The 27453-nt window shown below is 27.3% G+C and overlaps 1 protein-coding gene across 1 annotated transcript in view; it reads left to right on the forward strand.

Annotated features, from left to right (window-relative positions):
* LOC136092468 (uncharacterized) overlaps nt 1-27453 on the forward strand; it is a 129179-nt gene that overhangs the window by 33134 nt on the left and 68592 nt on the right. The window contains exons 4-5 of the mRNA XM_065820743.1: nt 9248-9436; nt 24804-25064. Coding sequence (XP_065676815.1) covers nt 9248-9436; nt 24804-25064 — 450 coding nt within the window. The remainder of the gene's footprint in view (nt 1-9247; nt 9437-24803; nt 25065-27453) is intronic.

The following is a 27453-nucleotide window of genomic DNA, read 5'->3' on the forward strand; positions in this document are numbered from 1 at the left end:
TTTCTAATAAATTTTTTTCTAATTTTACTTTTTTGGCAAATCTTAAAAGTAATGGTTTGTCTAAGTTTTTTTATTAGGGTTCTCAAGGTAAAATTCTGTTTTGAATAGAAGCATGATTATTTGCTCTTTCGCGCAGAGATATCCATTCAACGTAAAGTACTTTGAATTTAAATTACTTTAAATTTCTGCGTGGAAGCTAATAATAATTTAAAAGGTTGTTTAAGCGAAAAGTTTAATTGGTATAAGGGATCGTCCATAAATTTCATAACCCAAACTTTCACAGTAAACAAAGCAAAAAGATCAAAAGTTTTCCCTCGCGGAGTCTTAATTTAAATAAAAAGTTAAATTTAGCCCATTAAGTTTAATGAAAATCTCCGCATAAAAATGCTTAATATCTACTACTTCTAGTTTTAAATATATTTTACATTGCATAATTTATGGACAATCCCTAAGATGTTATAGAAAATTTTTTCTTCATTCTTTTTTTTTAAAAAAAACCTGGTTTTTATCTTTATTTTTAAAATATTGCACCAAATTAACTTATAATTTAAAATTTAAATTATTATTTTTATAAAATTTTATATTAATAATTTACTAATGTAAGTATATTAAAATATGTGTTAATTTCTTTTTTGTTAAAAAATTTGTTTGATAGTTAATCAATGCTAATTGAAACCAGTAACTTTTTTGCTTCAACCTTTTTAGCTTTAACGATCCTGAACTTTTTACAGTTATATTTACTTTGATTTACTGAATGGATAAAGTACATCACAATAAATTTACTAATAAACTAAATCAAACAACCAGTTGAGTTACTACAGTAACTCACAGTTACTCAAATATTAACTTATCTACTATATTAATTTAATTAAGTTGTTTTTAGCAATTTTTTTATTAAAAAATCTATTTGAACAGAATTCTTCTAAAAAAATTTTTCAAAAATTCTCTCATTCAAATATTTTTGCCATTAAAATTTGAAATTAAAAAAAAAAAATGTTAAAATTTAAAAAATTTTAACGTTCAATAATTATAAATTTAATTGCGGCAGCGTTCATAATACCCAGTGGCATAACGAGGGTCATTCCTGAAAGTTAAATGTATATCTAACTATAGTAACAATGTCAGATTTATAACATAGTGCAAGTGAGGAAGAAAATTTTATTTAAATTGTAAGCATTTTAAATAGTAAATTTTTTTTTCTTCTTGAAAATAGTTGTTAAAGTAGAAACATTCTATTGCAAAAATTAAACCAGTGAATATTGGAAATGTTAAAACAAAAATTAAATTATAAAAAATTTAGATTAAAAAAAAAAATGCTTTTCTATGTTTTCAAGGAAATTTTTTTTCAAAAAAATTGTTTAAGCATATACTTAAACTTGACGAAATATAAATCGGTTTATTAAACCAAGTATTTTTCTCACTTTTTATTACAAAATAATTTGAACAAAAAAAATTGAATGAAAACATTAACTTAAAAACCATTTTAATAAAAAAAATTTTTATACTTAAATTTTTAATAGTACGTTTGTTATACTCAGATTTTAATTAGAAAAAGCAATAAATTATAAAAATGTGGTATCTAATGTTTTTTTGCTTTGAGCTTACTCGTTTGGTCTACGGATATGCATACTTGTGCATTTTTTTAAATTAAACATTTCTATTTAATTTGTTTTATTTTAAACATGTTTTATGTTATTAATGTTATAAAAACTTATCTTTATTAAATTTAAGTTGTTTTATATTAACACAAGCTTACATATTTTTATTAAGCTTTGCAGTTTTATTGTTGTTTTATAGCTTTTTACAATAACAATTCAATACTCATTAAAAATAACACGTGTTTTATTTTCAGCATGAACGCATTAAATAGTTTTCCACAGCTAATTAAAGTGCTTTAAATGTTGTAATAGTTGCATTTTTACTTTTACTTTTTTTTTTTAAACATCTTCGCTTCCAACAAGGCTGCAGGCAGCCACTAATTAAAGTTGGAAGTTACTTAAGGAAAAAAGATGAAGATTGTAGAGCAAGATAACGATTAACGGACAACTTAAAGGATTGCAAATTATATGAATCAGGAAAGCAAGATGAAAGAAGCGAGTTCCAAAGAGCTGATGTTCGAGGGAAAAAACTAGAGGAATAAGCGCTTTTGGAGCATTTAGGAACAGTCACAGAAAAAGGATGACACTTAATTGAATGACGAGTAACACGAGAATGAATTTTAGTAGATGGCACTAGAGACGCTAGCTCTTTAGAGCAATGCCCATTATAGTATTTGAAGAAAAGAGAAAGAGAAGCAACATTACGACAATGTGACGATGGTTGGAGGTTGGCTGCAAGAGCAGGTCCAACTATGTTTACAATGCGTTTTTGCACCTTGTCTAAAAGAGAAAGGGCATCATTAGAAGAACCACCCCAGATACGCCAACAGTATTCCATACAAGGCCGGATTTGAGATTTATAGAGATAGAGAATAGAATCCGAAGTAAAAAAGTGACGACCTCGATAAAGAGATGAAACTTTATCAAATGTTAATTTTGCAACTGATTTGATATTTGGTTTCCAAGAAAGATTGGAAGTAAGAGTTAATCCTAGAAGATGAAGAGTAGATGACTCATCGAGTACATCACTGTTCATAAATATAGGAAGATCTAAATTATTGCGATAATGATTGGCTGAAAAATATTGAGTTTTATCTGAACTAAAGTTCACCAGCCACTGTGAGCCCCATGCTGTAGCAGAAGTGAGATCCTTTTCAAGCTTAAATGCCCCCTCCAAGCATTCAAATGATGTTGGTTTCTTATCACGACAAGAATAAATGGTAGTATCATCAGCAAACAATGCCACCTTAGATGTGAGAATATCTGGAAGATCATTAATGTAAATTAAAAAGAGTATAGGGCTAAGGATAGAACCTTGAGGAACCCCTAAAGTTACAGAATAAAAAGAAGAGTGCTGTCCATCGAGGACAACTTTTATACTACAATTGGAAAGAAAGGATTCAATAATCTTAAAGATGTTGCTAGATACACCATAAGAAAAAAGCTTATGGAGAAGACCAGCATGCCAATCTTTATCAAAAGCTTTTGAAATGTCAAGAGCGATGGCCTTAACCTCTCCACCTTTATCTAATGCACGATCAAACCAATCAGTTATTACTGTTAGCAAATCAGCTGTAGAACGAGTAGATCGAAATCATATTGATGGTCAGAAAGTTAGTTATTAGATTCAAGATGAGAAATTAAGTGATTGTTAATTAAAGACTCAAAAACCTTGCTTATGATAGGAAGAAGACTAATGGGACGGTAGTTAGACGAATCAGATCGCTCTCCAGAATTTTTGAAGATAGGGATAACAGATGCCGCTTTCCAGCAGGCTGTAAAACAAGACTCTGATAAGCATTTGTTGAATAGTTTTGAGAGTATAGACGACAGATCCGGAAAATACTTCTGCAAGACAATAACAGGTATGTTGTCCAGGCCACAATCTGTAGAAGAGTCTAGGTAGGAAATCACTTTAGATACAGAAGCTGGAGTGATATAAATGTCAAGCAATGGATCAACCTGTTTGTTGGCAATATCAGGTAGAACGCAACTAGTGGAATCAAGAGATGATATTGATGAAGAGTTTTTAGCAAACAATTCAGCTTTGTCTTTAGGTGAGGTGACAAAGTTTGAACCATACAAGAGAGGTGGAATTAAAGATTTGCGCTTATTATTGATATTATTAAAGGTTCTCCAGAAATCACGAGAGCCTAATTTTTGAGATGAGATATGAGATTTCATGACCTGAGAATAGTGGGTTTTAGCGTTAGACAAAACCTTTTTACAATTGTTTCTAGCAGTAATAAACAGACGTCTGTTTTCTGGAGAATTGTTTTGCTGATAAATATGGAAGTAACGGTTTCAATTGGCAATTGCAGCAGTACAGTGTGAGGGAAACCATGGAGGAGAGTGAGGCTTGACCTGGAATCGTCGAGAGGGAACAAAAGATTCAATGCCAGTCTGAATCCACGAAGTTATTTAAGAAGCACATTTGTCGACAGGAAGACAAAAGATTTCTACCCAAGGGCCATCACAAAGAAAATCACGGAAAGAATCCCAGTCAGCTTTACTGTAGTTGTAAGAGGTTCAATAATAGGGGGATTCAGGTGATGAAGAAGAAGGAGATATTAGTTTTAAAGAGATCAAACTGTGATCAGAAGCACCTAAGGGTAAATGTGAAGAAACTGAGCACTGACTAAGATCAGAAACAAGAGTTGAGTTGAGAAGGTAATTGATTCGGGTTGTCAGGAAAGCGAGTTGGAAAGTTGACTATTTGAGTTAAAGATTGAGAAAGGCAAAAGTTATGGGTTTTAATGCCTGCAGAATCTCTGACACTAGAGCCAAGCCATTCAGAGTGGTGAGCATTAAAGTCACCGACAACAACTATTTTAGCTGATGGATAAAGAGAGAGAGCTTGGTCAATATGATCAGAAATAACATCAAAAAGAGTGCAGTCTTGATGATGGAGAGCGATATAGAACAAAGAGAAAGGCAATAGAGTGAAGTGGTGCTAAACAAAAGCACATGAAAGAATAGTCTGTGGATTCAAATCTAGTTTCACGACAAATGGGTGAATTCTTACGAATGTAAATGCCCAGGCCAAGCATGTGACTATTGGAGTCTTTACGAATTAAAGGAAGATAACCATCAACACTAATATCACAAGATGAGACAGCTGAACTCAAGTTAGTCTTGCAAAGAGCAAGTAGGTCTGGTGAACTTTGCAAGAGATAAGACTCAACAGAAGAAAAGTTACTTCGAAGACCACGAATATTAGTGAATGATAGGTTTAGAGAACTTGGTGATGATGATGGTTTTTTGTGTTTTATAGTTTTAAGTACTTTATTCATTTTTAAATTTGTTGAAGAACTTGACTCAAAGCATAGATATTACTCAGAACACTGGTCAATAGCCCAAGCAATTGCCTCATTACTACTAATAAATCATAAGCCGTTACAAAGGGCTCCAAATGTGGTCTCTGCAATGCAAACCGAAAATACGAACAGGGACACCATCCATGTGCAACATGGGACTGCTAATACTTTGATATTTTTCAGCTGTTGATGGAATCAGCCTCTCTGAGAGCTACCACGCAGTTCGGGAAACCTGACTACCAGCTGGCCTCATAACCATAAAACTGAGTTTTAGAGCTGTACCCTCATAAGGAGATAATAGAATGAGTTGCATAGTCTTAAAAACAGAGACACAAGCAAAACCCATGCATTGAGTCAAGAAGATCCAGCATTCAACATCCTAAACTGGAAACAATGTATTAAAAATACATCTGCGCCAGCGTAATAGATGAAGAAGGGGTGCGAGGCTGGTCACCAGATAGAATCTGTTTACCCCTTAAGTCTTTGCCTAGGAGGCTTTCTACAAGACAGTAGCCGGGTGCATTTAACATCTGCCCAAGATGAGAATTTAATTAAAATGGAAAATTAAATTAAAAGTTTAATTTTATTTTGTGTAAGCTTTAATAGTTAAGCTTGCTTCTCTGTGGAACAGCGTTGTTAACCTCATTTCTATTTTATTATTTAAGATAAAGAAAAATATATGTTTAAAATAAACTATTTAAATTAAAATGAAAGCAATTGATTGACAAATAATTTTTTTCTCCATCATACAATTTTTAAATTAATTTCTAACATAAGGAATAATTATGTATGTAAGAAACCTATCTTTTAATTATATATTAAACAATATAATAACGGGTTATCAGACAAAATATAAACATCAATAGCTTATTTATAAATGAAAAAAAAAGCCATTATACTTTTAATAAAAATAAGTTATTTTTAAAATGAAAAAACACCACCATCTGCAATTGATCTCAATTTTGCTATGACGCCTTTTAAGTACTTTTTTAAGTATTATGTTAAATAAAAGCAATTACTAAGAGTAATATCGTAATAGTATTAAATGTGTTATTTGCTAACTACATTATTACTTGCTCATTACACTATAACTGCAACTTAAATTTTAAATTATAACTTAAGCTTTAAATTATAACAGTAACTTAAGCTAATTTTAACCCCACCAAACAAGAGTATTATAAGATAGTATTTGAATATGAGAGAAATTAAATATGAAATATTATGTTAAAAAATAATAATTACGAACCAATGTCCAAATGATACAATTTTATACTAATGCAACCCCCCCCCTCTCTCTCTCTCTCTTTTCTTACTGCAAAGCAGTGCCAGGGATGAAGGTGGGAGGAGGGGGGCTTTGTAAAAAGTTTTTATTTCATGATTAGATTTTTATGCATTAATTCAAGCATTGATATATGTATATATATACATACATAAAATTTTGTATGTATATATATATATACATACATAAAATTTTGTATGTATAAATGTATATATACATGCAAAAGATCCTGGTAGAAAAATAATATTTGTCTACTAGGATCTAGAGAAACTATTTTATTTCTGTTAATAAACCTTATCTCAGTTAGTAAACCTAAATATGTAGATTTATGTTGCTTTAACTATGCACTCCAGCATAAAATACAACAACAGTGACACCATCCATTTTATACTCCAATATCACAACATGGTGCTATTTATACTCCAATATTTTAAAGCTTTTAATAGAATCAGCTAAGTTCAGAAAACCTCATTGTTAAACAACCTCAGAACGGTTTTGAAACTGAATTTTTTGCTTACTCTTAAACATAGCTACTTTGAAGGTCTTCTACAAAACAGTAGCAGGGCGCTGTTTACATCTTCCCGAGGTTAGTATTTTAATTGAGACAGCAATCTAGCCTTTAATTAACTAAAAGCCCCAAGGAAGGAAACTATTTTGTTTTGTTTTTGTCTTCCCCTAACCTTTGCTGTAAAAACTCTATAAGTAGCAGGATGATTCCAACCTGATATTTTTTATATGAAGGTTGGGCTTTTATGGAAAATAGTATTTTTGTTGTGTTAAAGTTAAAAGTTGAGAATATGAATAACGAAATTTTAACTTCATAAAACATATGAAACATATATATGTAGATATGAAACCCGTATATATAGAAACAAAACCTATATACAGATTATTTTTATAAATATTATTTTATGAAAATTCCCAAATAACTCCCCATTATTTTCAACATTTTTTTATGAATATTTAAAGTGCAAGTTAGAAATTTTTTTTGTTTGTTTGTAACTATCTATGAAACTAATTTCCAAGTGAAAGGTTAAGTCAACAATAGTTTGGAATTATTTTAACACTGCAACTAATTCAATCATTTTAACACTGCAGCTAATTAAATTATTAAAATTTTTAAATAGAAAAATGTAATTTTGTTAACAAATTCTTTTTTTTTTTTGTTTGCAACTATCTATGAAAGTAACTTCCATTCACATTTTTTTGATCTACTTGATTTTTTTTATACAACAATCAGTCGTCTCTGTTTGAAATTTGATGACAGCGCACAAAAAAGCAATGACAAATAGTCTTTTTTAAGTTAGCCTGCGCGATTTAAAAAAATTCATTTTTTGCTGCTATTTAAATTAAAATACTCTTTTTAATTTACATTAACGATCTTCCAGATATTCTCACATCTAAATTGGCATTGTTTCCTGATGATACTACCATTTATTCTAGTCATATTAAGAAGCCAACACTCTCTGATTGCTTGGAGGGGGCATTTGAGCTTGAAAAGGATCTCACTTGTGCTACAGCATGGCGCTCACAGTGGCTGGTGAACTTTAATTCTGATAAAACTCAACTTTTTTCAGCCAATCGTTATCACAATAATTTAGATCTTCCTATATTTATGAATGGTAATGTACTCAATGAGTCATCTACCCTTTTTCTTCTAGGATTAACTCTTACTTCCAATCTTTCTTGGAAACCATATATCAAATTGATTGCAAAACATCTGCTAAGGTTGCATCTCTTTATCGAGCTCGACACTTTCTTACTTCGAATTCTATTCTCTATCTCTATAAATCTCAAATCCGGCCTTGTATGGAATACTGTTGCCATATCTGGGGCGGATCTTATAATAATGTCCTTTTTCCTTTTAGACAAGGTGCAAAAATGCATTGTAAACATAGTTAAACCTGCTCTTGCAGCCAACCTCTAACCATTATCACATCATCGTAATGTTGCTTCTCTTTCTCTTTTCTACAAATACTTTAATGGGCACTGCTCTAAAGAGCTAGCGTCTCTTGTGCCATCTACTAAAAGTCATTATCATGTTACTCGTCATTTGATTAAGTCTCATTTTCTTTCTGTGACTGTTCCTAAGTGCTCCAAAAACTCTTATTCGTCAAGTTATTTTCCTCGAACATCAGTTCTTTGGAATTCGCTTCCTTCATCTTGCTTTCCTGATTCATATAATTTACAATCTTTTAAGTTATCTGTCAATCATTATCTTGCTCTACAATCTTCACCTTTTCTCTTCAGTAACTTCCAACTCTAATTAGTGGTTGCTTATAAAAAAATACAACAATAGCGGAAAGAGTGCTTTGAATAAATACTGGATAAAATAATTTTAAAAAAAAAGCTGGTAAAAAAAAGCATTTTTCATAAAAGTTGAATAAATAAACAAAAATGTTTTGTTGCAATTTAAAACAAATACTTTTACTTTTTTGGCGAGCGCTTTATTATGTGCTCGCTAAAGTTTTTGCAGGTGTGTGGGCAATCGCAAAAAGACTTGAGCACAAAAGCCCTGGCTAAATGGAGAAGACTGAACATTATATATTTTAATATATTATGTTTTATGTGTTATATTTTAATGTATTGTGTTTTTATGTGTTATATTTTTATGTTTTATTACTAATTGAAATAGTGTTATATAATAAATATTTTATTTTGTAGAGTAGCTTTGTTTAACTGTTCAATGTAAATTATCTTTTTCTTTTTGCATATTCGCTTTTACAATATAATCTTCGTTCTTGCAAAATCGTCTTGCTATATCTTCAAAAATTATAACTTAATTAGAGGTGTGGGTACAAACTGAGAATAAACAGGATATCTAAACATCAAATAAATGAAACTTTATATTTGCATCTGTGTCTATGTATATAATGTTAAATTTTGCTTAATTTAATCTTAAATCAAGATATAAAAATTTGGTCTTATTACATATTTACTATTATCATAATATATCTTTTATTTTTTATTGTTCAAATATCACTCAAAAAAAATTAATGTTACAAAGATACCAAAATTTGTTAAAAAAATTTTTGATATTAATTTTTATTTAGATAAATGAAGCTCAAACTTCACATGTTGAGGACAAACAACAGATAGAAAATGCATTGAAAAAACAACGTCTTATAAAAGAAAACAGGGAAGAAAAAATCAGACAAGAGAAAGAGCGCCAACGTCAATTGGTAATTTCCACACAAAATAAAATGAAAGAAAATGCATTAAACATTGCGAGTATATTTCACGTAAGTTATATAAGTTTATGGTTTGTTTAAGATGATTTTAAATTTATTTTAAAATGTTTCCTTGACAACAAGTTTAACAAATAAAAAGATCAATAAAAGTTTATATAAAAAGTTTTATTAAAATAAAAGTTTTTAATTCAATTTTTTTTAATATTAGTATAAAATTTGTAAATTATTTATATATTATTTATTGTACTAATATTTTATAGCAATCTAATATATTCAGGGGTGTACGCTCGTACTTTTGGTTGGTCGTCAGAGGGGCAACTGAATGTAAACAGTTTGTTAATTTTGGTTGCCTTTCGACTTTTTGAGTTGCCTGTCACTATTTTTTACAAAAAATTCTTGCATATTTCAGTTATTTTACCTAATAGAGCTAATTGTAGACTAAAAATAATTTGTGTAAATAAATTTGTGTAAACTATTAATAGCATTTACTTTTTTACTTTCAGATAAAGCATGAGCCAACATAAATGAAAATAATTTTTTCACTTAAACTGAGCACTTACTTTATTAAAAAAAAGGCAACCATTTTTACAACAAATTCTTAGCAAGTATAAAAAAAAATAATGGTATATAACAATACCAAAAATAAAATACAAGTAAGTTCAAAAATTATCATGTATCATCTTCTGTTGTTAGAGTACTATCATCTTCATCATTTCTATTAGAAAAAATTAGTGGTGGAAATGGTATTGAGCTTGCACTCCTCCAAGTTGCCATTATTTTCTTTAATAATACCCACTCTGTTGAAATATTTCCAACATCTATTAGTTTATATTCAAGCTGTTAGCATAGCATTTCATCGCCTTTTTCAAGGGCTTTATGTTACTGTCTAGCACGTTTTTATGTGAATTTTTGTCGTGAAAAAGTTGCTCTCCATCCATTCAACAGTGTTGAGCAACTCATCCGCTTCCGCAAAAATTTCTGATACATTAGAGTATTGTTTCAAAAGACACTGCTTCGTGGATGTCATAATGCAAACTCAAGCTTTGTATTTTATCACTTCATCCAAATTTACAATCCCATATATCAAGCGCTTCTTCTTGTAAAAATCTAATAGACCTTTTCATAAATAAACGTCCGCATAATTCTAAAACGAGGCTTAGGTTGTACCGTTTGTAAATAGAAAATGTCTTCTAATAAAAAACCTATAAGAAAATCATCTGGCAAACAATGTGCTGCCTATAATCGAAGCTATATTATCGAATTTGGAGAACGAAAGGCTTCCGGCATTAAATTCTTTCATTTTCCGAAAGATAAAAATGAAATTTCTCTTTGGTGCAACTTGATAAAGCGTAAAAATTTTAAAGCGCAGGACATTTTAAAAGCTGCTGGAGGTACTAGATGCACTTTAAGAAAAGGTGCTAAACCATCACTTCATAGCTAGAATAATTTCAAAGCTAGTGAAAAAGAAAGAAAATCACCAGGTTATGAACAATCTCCCCAAAAAAGTATAGTTTTGCCTGACAATGATGTTCTTAACAAAACAAGCAGTAGCTCAAATAGAGATCCACTCCTTTATAGAAAATTAAACATGAAACAGTTGCAAAATGAAAATAAGAAAATGAAAGAAACAATACCTAATGAAGGAAATAAATTTGTTGAGCATGTTCTCTCATGTGATAAAGAATTAAAACATTACACAGGATTTCCGAATGGAAAAACATTTGATGCAGTTTTTATATATCTTGACCCTGGAGAAAATGGAGAAAACTTTATCTTATTCAATAGTAACATTCAAAAGAAAATGAAAATAGGGGGAGAAATCGAGTTATGTTACCTTTAGAAGCATATTTGTTAACATTAGTGCGGTTAAGAAAAAATTATGATATTAGACATTTAGCATTTCTTTTTTCAATAAGTGAAAGAACTGTAAGTAACACTGTTTAACATGGTTGAACTTTATGTACATAAAGCTGGGTAGCCTTAGCATATGGCCTTCGTTAACTCAAATAAAACAAAATATGCCTCAGTCAATGAAGGATAAATTTCCCAATGTTAAATGTATCATTGATTGCGTCGAAATAAAAGTAGCTGTGCCTCAGTCATTGACTGTACATAAATTGCTCTATTCTGACTATAAAAGTCACACAACTGTAAAGATTTTAGTTGGCATTGCCCCAGGAGGTGGTTTTACTTTTATATCTGCTGCTTACCCTGGGAGTATATCAGATAAAGAATTAACCATTAAGAGTGGACTTTTAAATCCAAATTTATGGAATCACAGTGAAGAAGTTATGGCAGATAGAGGTTTTACTATACAAGATTATTTAAGTCCACTCGGAGTTAAATTAATCACTCCATCATTAAATTAATCACTCCATCTTCAAAATCACGAACAATTCACTAAAACAGAGGGGATACCAAGTCAGCAAATTGCAAGTGAGCGCATTCATGTTGAGAGAATGATTCAAAGACTAAAATGTTTTCATATATTCGATAGAGTTATTCCTCTAGACATGATTGGTTCTCTCAATCAAATAGTTACAGTGTGTGGAGTTTTAACTAACTTTCATGAGCCTATTATAAAAAACGCATAGAAAGTAATGGATAAAAATGTGTAGAGACAATAAAAAAAAATGTAACATTGAATTTAACATTTATATATATCATAAATAACTACAATTTTTTGTCATAAATTTATAAATGCATAAACTGTAAAATAGATTCTGCAAATTTCAATAAAATATTCATCTTCAAATTAAAAATTGTTGTTTATTTTTTCAATTATTTCGTCCAACATATAGTTGAAGTAAAAGTCTAATACTCTTTTCCTTAGAGTCCCCCAATATACTTTGTCATACGTAATACGATCAATAACCAATCCTTTTGAAGTGTAAAACACAAAATCACACCATGTTTGTGTTGTTAATCCAAGTTGCATTTGGATTTGATCATAATAACTATGGTTTTTGTTTATTAAAATTTTATTACTAGATTTATCAAATACAATAGATGGATTTTTCGCTACAAAACATATATCTTTTGGGTCCAGGTTACTGTATTCTTCGCTGCACTTAATTTCTATTATTCCACAATCATTATCACACCTTACTTTCCTATTAGGTGATGCACCCAAAACAAAATTTTTTTCATCAAGTACCAAACCACATAGTTCTACATCTAGTTTATAGCCAGAGGATTTCATAAAGTTTTCATAATATTTTAACGCTATAGGTTCATAATATTTACCATAGGAAAGTTTATATGAAATAATATTGTTTAGCTTAGTTTTGTTTTCACCATGGAAAAGTTTGTGTGCCAAACTTTTGAGTCCTTTTGAAGATTTGTTCTCTAACTTATTACATAAAGATGCAGTGAATCGATTCTTTCTGTAATCAAACCACTTTGAATTTCCATCCTGTTCCCTTGTTTCTTTTTCAATTTGAACTACTATTTCCTTTACTAACTTCATATTTTCTAAAATGTTTATTTTTTTATTACAAAATATTTTTTCAACATAACAAGTTATAAAATCATCAGTTTCATTAAAAGGGAATGTAGGGTATTCAATGTATTGAACACTGTCTAAATTTTTTAAAGGTGCAGGTAAGTTGTAGTAAACATTGTAACAAGGTGGAACTACAGCACATTGATAGCTTAATACAGACCCAAACGGGACACTTCCTAGACTTGTTTTGACTATTCCTTCATTTGATTGATTTAACACATTCAACATAAGCACTTTAACATCACTGTTTAAAAGATTCTTGTAAAGCTCATTTATTTTATTTTCATTATCACTTTTTCTGTTTAAATCAGTTCTAGTATCATGCAATGATGATTTAATTGTGGCGAATGAAGATGCTTTTCTTTTCGAGAAATTCTTTTTTTTAATTTGTGGTGATATAATTTGTAAGTCACTTATTGGTGTTTTATCAAATCTTTTACGACTTTGTGGTATTGACCAAGCACAAGTTCTTGATGTACAGGCTTTAATATTTGGAACAGTTTTCTGTTTTTCAACTACCCATTTTGCAACAAGTTTCATTATTGCAAATGCATGTGAACAAGTTCCAGTTTTTCCTGCTGGGCATTCACAAAATGCATACATTACTGATCCATCTAATTTTTTAATAGCAATAAAAATCCATCTGTCAATTTTTTTCATGCTAGCTGCACATACTTCTTTTACACAAAACAGTTCAATACTTTGTTTTGAATGAATTGAGGATAGATCAATGTATTGCTCTTCAAGAAACATTTCTCCTCTAGATAAATGTTTTTTAACTTTTGTAGATTTAGAAAAAAAAATTACTATTTACATTTAAAGCATATGCATCAATTTTCTCAGCTGAAAACGCAGGAAGTCCCTCTAGACACTTGCTCCATCCAACTTTGGAATTCAAACTTAACAGCTCACATTTTAAATTTTCAGGCAACATAGGAAATGTTTTTATACTTTGTATTTTTATATTTTTACCCATCAAATATGCCTTTTTTGACAACCATTTTTTCTCAAGAGTTGGATCACAAATAATTGAATTCGTTCCGTTGTGAAAATACTGTAAAACTTTAACTTGAGAGTCTCGTAAAGTTACTACACCTTTAAGAGAATCGCCACGGTAAAGAAGCCACCTTTTTAAATGATTATTTGTATATGTTTGTAATTTTTCTAAATTGACTTTGACAGTTGGATTGTCTATATCATCTTCTTTTAAAACAATTAATGCTGGATCTAAACAAATAAAAAAAATACATCAAAATAAGTCAACTACACTACACAAATTTTATAAATTTTGTGGATAAAAGTAAACTTCAGTTAAGGTAAATTTTTTATAAAATATTTAATATATTTTACTTTGATATTCAAGTAATAAAATAATAGAAAAGTAATTAATAAACACTTAAAATAAAATAACAAACCTATTTCCTGTGAAGAAACGTCATTTGTGTTTGTAGATAATAACATTATCTTGTTAAAATAACAAATAAAGCTCAAGATTAAAAGAAACAAATAAGCCCAAGCAATGAAATATTTTGTTTGTTTACTAACGGTACAACCTAAGCCTCGATTTGAAACGCGGACGTTTATTTATGAAAAGGTCTATTTTCTGGATTTCTTCATATCTTTCTAAATTGCATATTGCATGATCAAGTGAAGACTTAACTTTATGCATTGAAACGTTTTTTTTTTGTGTGTGTTACCTGTAAATAAAAACATAAACGATATTATTATTTGTATATTGTGAATATTTAATTAATTTAACTATTTCTTAAATTTATTAGTGAACAGTTTATTATTATTAACATTAATGTTTTAATTTAAAAAATAATTCAGTATTTTTCTCTATATATTATTGCTGAACTTAATAGTTTTAATAGTAGTAGTAGTAGTAGTAGTAGTAGTAGTAGTAGTAGTAGTAGTAGTAGTAGTAGTAGTAGTAGTAGTAGTAGTAGTAGTAGTAGTAGTAGTAGTAGTAGTGTTCCCTGGAGCGTGTTTGACACAAAACCCTTGGTAGCCAACGCAACTGAGGTATTGGTAAGAAATAGTCACAGCTTTGCTTTATAAGAAAACATGAGCGAACATGAAACTTATATCGTACGTACGTAAACTACATATTATGTAATGTTAAAACATACATAAAACTGCATTGCGTCAACTTCTTCTTAATTTTTGATCTACAGCATTTATTTCCATTAAAAGCAGTTTTTATATAGTTTTAAAATTTGGATGACCACTGAGCCAGTATGGCTGAGTGGTTAGCGCGCTGAGTTTCTAGACATAAAAGTCGTGGGTTCGAGTCCAATCACCGGTGATTTTTTTTTCAATTTTTTTATATTTTTTAAAATACAAAATACCTGTGAAGTTTTATAAAGGTTATAAACAAACATATCTAATGATATTATACACTTTAACAAACAAAAAGATTTTTAAAAAAGCTAAAAATTCCAAAAAACATTAAAAAATGGAGGGATATTTGTTGCGATCTTATTTTTCCAAATAAGTTGAGTTTGTGAAAAATTAGTATATAACATGTTTTTATATAGAATATAAAATCTATAGTACTGTAAAGTTGTTTTGTTTTGCATTTTAAATCACAAATTAAAAAAATAAAGCAAGCTGATGATTTGAACTTGCCACGCGGCGACCTTAACTTTTTAAAACAGTAAGGGGGTTTAAAAAGTATGTTTTATATAAGATCATAATTGAAAATTTTAATTTTATACTTTAAATTAAACCATTTTATTGAATTAATTATTTTTAAAAAATAATTAAAAGTTAAAGCTATTTATTATTAAACTTTTATATTATTAAAACATTTAATAGCAATAATAATTGTTTATATTACAATAAACATTAAATATATTATATATTAAATAAAAAACGTATATAATACTTCATAATAATTAATATATGTATACAGGCCTTGGCCTATATATTTATAATATATAAATACCACACTCCTCTAAAACGGTTTACGGGAACAATTTATGGCTCTTGCAAAAGTATGATTTTTTCACTCTAAAATATAATTATCATTGTAACTAAAATAGAAAACACAGTCATTTAAAATAAAAAACTAATTTCGTAATTAACTGTAATGCTTTTTAAAAGGCATGGTTGTTGCAAAAAAATATTTATCTTAAAGAGAAGTAATATTTATTTGCATATTAAAAATACTTTTAAAAGTTTTGAAAAGAATTTTTAAGTTTTGCTGAAATATATATATATATACTAATAGAATATATAGAGTTATTATGTTTATTTTAGGTTTTTAGATTTTATTGTGTGCTTAACAATGCCAATAATATGATATTTTTATTATCTTATTAAATGCTTAATATGATATTATTTTAAAAAGTTTTAAAACAGAAAATAATTTTTATTTTATTTTGAGCTCTTTTTATATTTTTAAATTTCTTCAAGTTGATACGTTTCTTCAAGTTGATTTTTTTTTATATTTTTTAACTACTTTAAGTTTTTTTTATTTGTAAATAATTTTTATTTGTATATAATTTGTAAATAAGTTTAGCGAAATAAATTGAGAAAAATTAATTATTTAGTATCAATGAATAATAATTTATAATTGTTAGGTCATTGCATATTAATTTGCGCACACTTTGCAAATGCGTAAAAAATTCTATTGAAGAAATAAAAATGTATTAAATTCAATAAGCATCTTTAATAACTCTAAGCTCTTTGATGTATCTAATAACTTATTAACTAGAATAAAGGTGATTTAAAAATAAATCTTCCTTATAAGACATATATCTCTTAAATTTGATGTTTGTCATTAAAGATACGAATGTCAATGTTCATTAAAAAAAAAAAAAAACTGTTGCACCCTGGCTTGTAACAAGAATAGAACCAAATTTGTATTTAATAAGTAATCTTTTCAATGAATAAACATATAGCTTGTGCAAAAACCAAAAGCTCTTGTAAGAAACTGTTTAGAAGAGCAGCTTGTATGGCTCGCCATGTTTGGTTTAGGAAAGCTTTTCTCCGCTCTTGCACTCATTTACTCCTGCCAAGGTCTATATATATATATATGTGTGTGTGTGTGTGTGTGTGTGTGTGTGTGTGTGTGTGTGTGTGTGTGTGTGTGTGTGTGTGTGTGTGTGTGTGTGTGTATATATATACTATTTTATATATCTATATAGCTTATAACTTTTATTTATTAGTGGTGAATTAGATATAGTACCTCTGAAAAAATCTACACACATTAAGAATAAAGATCACAGTAGACATAAAGTGCTGATCAAACAATTTCTTTTCAAAAAACTTAGCCTTTGATTTTTGTGCTGCGCTGTAGTCTTTTTCTGAGCTGATGGTGTTATAACTATGAATATGCACTTTAAGACCATTAAGAAGATTCTGCAGTGCATTAACCATATGCTCAACCCATCTGATACCGTTAACTTGTATGACACTGCACTTGCCCTAAAAATTAAAATTACTAAATTAATTAAATAAAAAAATAAATATAAAATTGCCTAAATTTTTAATAGAAATTTTGATAGTGATTTCCTAAAAATAATTAATACTACGCCAAAAAATAGTACGTAAAAATATGTCAAGATTATTAACAATTAACAATTAAAATTAACAATTAAAATGATTAACAATTTAAATCGAAAATTGTTCTAAGTATTTTATATACTAAGTTCACACGTGTTTTTGATGTCAAGACATGGCATGGCATGGCTGAAACTGGTTTTTCAATAATAAGGGTGTAAGAAGATATTATCAATACTTATAATAATACTCAATTCTTAAAATATCTTTTACATCATAAACTTTGCATGCATTACAATAAACTGCAGATATAGTAGTAGAATTTCTATGAAAGATGAAGAGTTGCTTGCAAAACAGTTGCAGAATTAGGTGTTTCTTTGACTTGCTTGCTGCATCTTTTATATCTCCGTCCAGTTAGAACATTTGTGCCATCCATAGTTATGCCTACCATTAGTGGTGCTACGTTTTCTGCATGTACTATTAGTTGATTATTGTAGTCGTCTGGTTCCTCTTCACTTGAGAAACCTTCAAAACCGCATTTGCTGTTATTGTTATCACTACTGCTAAATAAGTAGGATATTTCATCTTCTATATTTGCTAATTCCTTGCTTTCAGATTTATCTTCTAGACCTATTACAGTGGTAGTTATTCCTAGAGGCTTCTGTGGAGAATCCCATTTCGTTTTGGATTTTTAAAAGTTTTAATATTAAGGCTGTCAGTTGCATTGCATTAAGTCGAGTTACATTGTCTATTGATTGAAATCAAGTTTTGATATTACCATTAATTAAACAGCACAGGTATATAACCATTTGCTCCAATCTATAGGCATCAGTAGATTTGTCTACAATAATGCTAAAAATTTAGCGGTGGAGATATGCATTCGGAGTTCATTTAAAAAAACATCTGATATTGCCATTCCAAAATCGACTCCTTTTCTTTTGTGATATGTTCTCCCAATATTCACACTTTTTGTTTTATCCAATCTTACTAAAAACTCGTAATCGGACAACACACCATACATGTTTCAAAAAAAAAGTTGCAAGTGTATTTTTTTAACTTCTGACAAAGTTGTTTTGACCTGTTGAGTTTTTTTGTTGATTCATCGCAAGAACGTGCTGTGTGTTTGTGGGTCTCTCAATTCTATACAATATAGCACTGAATGTAAATTGAAACTGTTTAAACTCGTTTTCTGTTGGAGTGTAATTTTCCAATAATCGTTTGGAGTTACAATACTTCCCCTGGCAGTTTAAGCAAATCATGACATCCTCGAATTCATCGTTCGTCATACCATTTTTTTATTTTTTGTTTTTTTTTTTGCGTTCTTTGTTTAATTCATTTAGCACTCCTTGTTTAATTTTTTTAGAAACCTTTAAATATTCTTTGTTGCCTTTTCTTTATTCAACTCCGATATTTTGTGGTACCTAACCAAAGGATATTCTTTTAACCAGAATGCTTGAATTGTTCGAATTCTTTTTTTTTTTTTTTTTTCATATTGGCTTTGACTATCATTGCTGCTTGCATTGGCCATACTAACAGGTTTGAGTTTTCTTTAATGTGCTGTGAAAAAGGCCAATGCCATAATACTAAATAAATGAAACTATTATAAATAATAACATAAAATTTAATCTTATAACTATCATGATAAATTACAAGATGAACAATGAAAGTAATCAATACAACTTAGTTGAAGTTCTTTAACTTATTTGTAAACTTAATAATCAACTTAATTGTAAACCAAATAATCAGAACTGAATGTCTATTTAAACAAATTTTAGAGGTCGTTTGAATTAAAATATGGTGTTAGACGGTAAAATAAATTGTTTCTAAATAATTGCAGGCTGTCTGGTCTTACAATGATTGCAGGATCGGAATTGCCAAATGTAATTTTTATGGCATTAATTCAACTAAATCTTTTGTGGCCAATAGTAACTAGTTTTCGAAAGTTTTAATTACACAATTAGAACAAACACGCTTTTCCAGGCGCAATTTACAGTCATTATTTATTCATTTAAAGTCCACTTCTTTATTTCAGTTTTTATTATTCCATTTATGACCTGAATGTAAAATTTTGACAATGATTTAAATTGTAGTTATAAGTATATGAATTTCTACTTAGTTTTTTTTTTAATACATCAAAGTATTTTTTTTTTGGCAAATATAGTTGTATTACTTTATCTCTTAAAGTTAAAAAATCATTAAATAAAATTTTGTAAAAAAATAAAAACAAAATAGTATTTTTGCTTAAAAATAATATATAACTTTTTTAGGAAGTTTTATAGTTTTTATTTAGGAAGTATTTTTTAAATATGTTTAAATGCTCGTACAAATTTCTTTTGTTTTAAAAATAATAATAAAAAATGCATAAAACAAACTTTCGTAATGTGATTTTTAACATATAATTTCATTATTATTTTAGATATTTACTTAGCTTTTTATAGAGTTTTTTGAATTTAAAAAAAAAAATTGAACTGCTGATAAAAATTAATAGTTGCCCTACTGGGGCAACTTAATTGCATCTAATGAAAATTTTTAGTTATCCTTTACAAAATTTGGTCATCTGGTACCGTCAGGCAACCATGAGTGTAAACCCAGATATTCACACCTCAATATTTGCTTGATACATATTTTTAGTTAAAATATGGTTATAACTAAAAAACTTTTCTTTGGTGTTAAAGCAAATTTGTGAATAGGATACTAAATAGTTATAGCTAAGCACTACTTTATTTTTCTACCAGGATCTTTATAGAAATTTATTTAATTACAGTATCATACTTTAAGAACTATGATACTGTAATTAAATAAATTTAAAAAAGATTACACCATTTAAATAATTTTAACACAGAGATTTTTATGGTTATTATTTAGACAATAAAAGCTTTTACAATTATAGTTTTTAATTATAATTTTAGTCGATCAAATCTCTACCCTCTGTTAACAAGTACCATTTATTAGGTTGATTGAATCTCTAACCTCTGTTAACAATTCATCATTTATTTAATTGATTGAAACCTTTAGTTAACAACTTTTTTTTTTTAAACAAAATTATTCAGAGTTTTATAGCATATAATACTATATAATATAATGAAAGATACCTTTTCGTATTGGTGTTTTGCCTAAAATAGTAGCTGCAAAGTTAATAGTAGCTGCAAGTTTTAAACCTCCCCAATCTAGTTCTTTCAAGTAACTGCCATACATTTCATAGTAAATAAAAGTTTCTTTAAGGTTATCTGTTTCGGTTTTGTGAACAATGTATCCAGCAATAAAAACACATGCCATTTCGTTGTCTTGTTTCATAGATTCTTCTAAGTCATTCAGTATGTCAAAAATCTCACTCTCTTCTTCAGTTAGTAGTTGAAGACATCCATCACAAAAATGATGTACTGAGCAGTCATAAGTCTGCATCAAATCTTAGTAGTAATAAAGCATGGTGAATACAAATTTTCTCAAGAGCTTGCTGAGTAAAAATTAAATAGGCATTGGCAGCACCCTACCTTAATTTAACTATAACAACAAGGAATGTTCTGGCAAGCTTCTTTTGGTTATCTTGAGCATGACCATAGACTTTTTCACCATGAAATTTGATAGTTGCTTTAGTGTATACTTCATCAACCATTGCATGAAGCACTGCTTGTATTCTAAACTGTGAAATATTTTGGAAATTAAACAGTATTAAGCTTATTTGCTCTTGAGGTCAATTTTGTTAAAGGTTGTACACTAGCTTGTTGAAAATCATTTCTTAAATGCTTGTATAATGCTTGAGATTCAGCCATATACTCAAAGGCTTGAACAAAAATATCTGGTGAGTACAAAGGCTCTCCAACAGTGATACTTCTCACAAATAATTCTTCTTGCAAAACTTCTTTTTTTTTCAGTCATTTGAATATTGTTTAAAAAACGAACTTCTTCAGATAAAATAGAAAATTTGTCTATTACTCTTTTCAGTTCTGTGAAAGTGTTGAAATAAACACTGTGAACCCATATGAAATGCTGCATATGTTGAATCACTTTTAATTTGAAGAAAAAATCTAAAATTATTACGAATATAAAATTAGTCACATTGTTACAACATAAAGTAGATGGAAATAAAAAGTCATGAAAAAATAATAATAGTAATACCGTAATAACAATGAATGCTATTACAGTGTTATTAATGTTATTATTTTGATATATATTTTTATGAAATAAAAATTTTGTTTCATTTAACTTAATGACATGAAAAATAATGTTTTTCATGTCATAAATTAGAATATATTTTCATAAAAACTAGAAGATATTATCGATACAAATATATTAAAAACTAAATCGTTAGATAATTATTATGTTCCTCATCATGTCACTCCAGTTCCTTGAAAAAATTCTTTTGATTGTAAGACAGTGCCACCATTACACCTGTAACTTAGAACTGGTAGTTGTTCAGTTTTAAATTTCATTATAATGTCACTGAATTCTAAGTTCTTCTTTATCTTTTGGTAAACAATAAACAGATATGTATTTTTTATTCTTTTTTTCATAGTTAGACAAGCATAAAATAAAACAAGACTTTATCATGCTTGGACAGAAATGGCGTGCAATCGAGCACTATTGCTGACTACGCAAATGATTTTATTTTTTGACAGCAATTGTTTAGATAATTTTTAAACATTTCAGAAATGGGCTAGCTAAACTTATATGAGAAAAAAATTAAAAAAATAATTATGAGAAAAAGAAAACAATACCTTACAAAAAAGAAATTATATAAGCACTAAACTAAAACTCAAAGATACATTTTTTTTATTCATATACAGATACATATTTTTATTCTTTTTTTCATAGTTAGACGAGCATAAAATAAAACAAGACTTTATCATGCTTGGAAAGGAATGGCGTGCGATCGACTACTATTGCTGACCATGCAAATTCTATTTTTTGACAACGATTTTTTAGATGTTTAGATAATTTTTTAAACATTTCAGAAATTGGCTAGCTAAACTTAAACTAGAAAAAAAATTAAAAAAATAATGATGAAAAAAGAAAACAATTCCTTACAAAAAAGAAAATATATAAGCACTAAAATAAAACTCAAAGTTTCTTTTGTTTTAATTGTGTAAAATTTAATATTTTTAATTGTGTTTAAAATAAAATACTTATATAAGAAAAAAAAAAATTTTTCTTTGAAATCTTTTTATTAAAGCTACGAAAGTTCTTATTAAAGTTTTTTATTAAAGTTTTTATCAAAGTTACGAAAAATGCTTTCACAAATTACTTCTAATGATTGTTTAATGAAATAACAAATTTTATTTAAAATATTAAAAAGTGTTATATATATTTTTTAATAAAAAGTAGTCTGTTTAAAATAGTAATTTTTAATCATTTTATGCTCTGAATAGTTAGTCAAATTTAAAAAAAAACGTTTTTAACAACTTTTTGTAAAAATAGAAACAAAAAAAAAATACAGCAGTTAAATCATTCCATTGCAACGGATGATTTATTTAACTTATTCATAATTTAAAGTAACTTAAACTATCTTTTAAAAGAATTTTTATAAAGACATGGAAAAATAGTTTCAATCATTTAAATTTATCATAAAAAATAAATGCTTACATAAAAAAAAATTTAAAAAATGTTATACTTTATTTTAAACTATAGTTAATTTTTTATTTTATTTAAAGCCTTTGCGTAAAATAAAAACTTTAGGAAAGATCAACAATTAAAAGTTATTCATAGCATAACAATTTTTTTTTTGTAGCACTTGTTAAAACAAAACTGTTGTGGTTAAGTTGTAAAGAAAAAAAATTAAAAGCGTGGTCAGTTACAGCATACGATCACACGCCATTTTAGTTATTGTTAACATTATATCGATATTATTATATTAAGAAATAAGATTACTAACAAACAATATTAATTTTAAATATATGAGATATTTGAAAAATAATATTTGGTAACGTTATTGTTTTCAATGTCAATGATATTGTTGATCAAATTTTATACAAGAAAATGTATTATTCATGACTTAATATTCATAATATTATTAAAATAATATTATATTAATAAATTATTATATTAATAAAATATTTTATATAATTTAAAAATAAAGCAATAAAGTCCTCAAAAATTGTATACCTACTAAATCAGACATTGATGTGCTTGTCTTTTTTCTAGTTTTTATAACACTCATTGTAAATTATCTCTTTTACTTCAACTATATAACATTTGTGGGTTAGAACAGATAAAAATATAAAAGCGAAATATATATATATATATATATATATATATATATATATATATATATATATATATATATATATATATATATATATATATATATATATATATATTATGTAAAAAAATATAGAACTTTAATTATTGCTTCTTAACTATTGCTTGCATGAAAATGTATTTAGGCTTCAAGTTAATTTTCAGTTCAATAAAATATAGCAATAAATAAATTCTTGAATAATTACTTATTAATAGCAGCTTTATTTTAACAGGTTTTTATTTTACATACTTTTAAGCAAAAAAAATAACAAGGGCTAAGTTTTTGTTATAAAAAAAGTTGTTTTTTGAAAAGTATGGGATGCCCTAATTAAATGCCTAAACATTTGGTTAAGTACCCATTGTCTATTCTTTTAGCTGTGGACATATGGAATCTATGGCTTTTTTCACTATTTAACTGAATAACTACACAATTATCTAAAACACAACAATCCATTGTCATAAAATAACATTATAATCATTTTCATAACATAATATTACAACAATTGTCATAACAATTTTCATAACATAACGTTACAACCATTGTCATAACTATTTTCATTGTACTAAAATGTTTTGTTGGTGGCTCTTTATTTTTTACATCAGTCAAATGTTCAATCACATTACCAGCCACAATATCTGCATAGATTTTAATCACATTAAAATCTTTGCAGATGTATTATTGTTGACATACCTACATCTGAACAAGCTTTTCACATTTTCAGAAAAATATTGCACCCATATTGCATCCAGTTGAGTTCACTTTAATAAAATAAATGTTTTAAGAACTTTTTGAAATCAATTAGTTTGTGAAGTCTGGAAATAAATATCTTTTAAAATTTTTGAATAAATTAGTTATGTTTATGATCCTTGTTGATCTAGAAGCTTGGTTTTGGTTTTCAGGGGGTTGTAGTAAATTTATTTTGTTAAAAATCAATTTAAATTTAAAACAACTTTTTTTTTTAAGTATAAAAAACAACTAAATAAGAAAATCTTCAAATTTAGCGGTTTCTAGGCTTTATGTAGTGGCGAAAAAAAAAAAGTAAAAGAAAAGTAAAATTATTTAGACGCAAGTATAATAAACAAAAGTTTGTATTATAATATTTTAGTAATATTGTATATAAAATACAATATTACTAAAATATTTTCACACACTATGTTTTAATTTGATAGGTTGCTGAAAATAAAGGATTTTCAGTTCAGCATTGCGAAATGGCATTAAATTGTGTAGAAAACCAAGATTGGCATTCCGTTAGGGTTTGGATAAAAAAAAGGTTACCTGAGCTTACAGATATATTTATGGAATACAGTAAACAAGCTTTTTCTCAACAAAATGAAATACTCAGTGAAAAAGAAGCTCATCAGTTTTTGTATGATTATAAAATTGATATGCGTTTTGCATTTGTAGCATTTCAAAGAAAAAGAGAAAAACAGGTAAGATATACATATAAAATTAGGTAGATATACATATATAAGTTTGTCTTAGTGTTATATATATGTATATGTGCGTATATATATATATAAATATATATATATATATATATATATATATATATATATATATATATATATATACACAGATCTATATGTGTATATATATATATATATGTGTGTGTGTGTGTGTGTGTGTGTGTGTGTATATTTTATATGTATATATATATATATGTATATATATACTCACACATATTATATATAAATGTGTATATATATATATATATATATATATATATATGCTTATAAATATATGTATATATATGTATGCATATATATATATATATATATGTATGCATATATATATATATATATATATATATATATATATATATATATATATATATATATATTATATATATATATATATATATATATATATGCAGAATGCGGCAGCGGGTCGCGAATTTTTAAGAATATTTTTCAAAATGAATTTTTAAAGCACTAAAAAATTATATTCATGGAATATTAATAGAAGAAAAGTTGAAGATAAATAATTTTTCCACCTTAACATTCAATTAAGTCTCCTTTTCTTTGATCACTGCCTCAAGCCTAGGATAGAAGGACTGGCAGGTGCTTATTATATAGTCCCTTGACATTAAGTTCCAAGCACGGGTAATTGAAGACTTCAGTGACTTGACACTTGAGTGGGCCTTTTTGCAACCCTTACTCTCAACTACGCTCCACACACTATAGTCATAGAGGATTTAGCTAAGGGCTAGATGGTGTTCAAAAGCGTTTTGGCCAGAAATTAGCCATATTGTCCTGTAGATATTGTTGAGTTTTTCTGGACCCATGGCAATATATATACATATGTATATATAAATATATATATATACATATATATATTTATATATATATGTATATATATATATTTATATATATACATATATATATAAATATATATATATATATATATATATATATATATATATATATATATATATATATATATATATATATATATTTATATATATATATATATATTTATATATGTATATATATATTTATATATGTATATATATATGCATACACACACACACACACGCATATATAGGCTTGGTCAGGAAAAAGTTGTTTTGTTATAATTAACTTTAATCGTTGATCTTTTCTAAAAAATTTATTTTACGCAAAGGCTTTAAATAAAATAAAAAAGTAATTATAGAGATTGTTTAAAATAAATGTATTTTGTGTAAATTAATAAATAATGTTAAATTTAATTTTTTTTATGTAGGAATGTTTTTTTCATCATAGATTTAAATATAATAATTTGTTTAAAACTATTATGTCTTTCTAAAAAAATTTTGCAAGTTGAATTTTTAAGTTACTTTAAATTATGAATAAGTTATATTAGATCTTCTGTTGCAATGGAATGATTTTTACATATATATATATATATATATATATATATATATATATATATATATATATATATATATATATATATATATATATATATATATACACACACACACATCTAATCAAACATCTATTTAAACAACGTTAACTCAAATTCTCCACCACAACCAAAAATCAAAGAGTCCTTGTCTTATTTTAAACTGCCGTTTTTTTAAGATATTGCCGCTCTACAAGTTCTGCTAAAAATCCTATACCTCTAGAGTTCAAATCGTTCGTGGTCTATAAATTCGTATGTGCAAGATGTAACTCCTAGGTAGGCCAAACTACTCGCTATCTCATGACACAGATATCCAAACATTACAAGAGGGATAAAAAGTCTTATATCTATAAGTATCTCCATGCTAATGAAAATTGTTTCATGCAAATAAGTGATAAGTGTTTTTTTGTTTAAGATTCGACATCATTTCTGTTACTATTTTTTATACATATTGCTTATCTTTTTATTCTTTTATTCTTTTCTATTTCTTTAGTTTGACATGATTTTATTTTTGTAATTATATTGTTATTAGTTTGTAAAAGATTAATTACATTTTGTATGTTTTTTTTTTTTTAAAAAAAACATTACAAAATATATATACTTTTTAAAAAAAAGCAATACAAATTATTCTTGTACAAACTGAAATTCAGCTTTTTCTTCTTGACAAATGCCAGGACTTGACTCCATAAGTACTATTTACCTCAGCAACTTTTTTTAAATTAAACTAAAGTTTTGCATTTTTAATAGATTATTTGCTTATAATTTCATGAAATAAAATGAAAAATGGTCTTTATTATGAAATATTATATTTGGTTTTAGAAATGATTTCTGTTATAGTTTTTTTTTTTATTAGAATATCTCCCTCCTTTCTAAAAGTTATTTAATAACTTTTTTTTTACCAACTCTGTATTTGTTAATAGCTATAAATAGAAAAAT

The sequence above is a fragment of the Hydra vulgaris genome, chromosome 15, assembly GCF_038396675.1.
Source record: "Hydra vulgaris chromosome 15, alternate assembly HydraT2T_AEP".
Lineage (NCBI taxonomy): Eukaryota > Metazoa > Cnidaria > Hydrozoa > Anthoathecata > Hydridae > Hydra > Hydra vulgaris.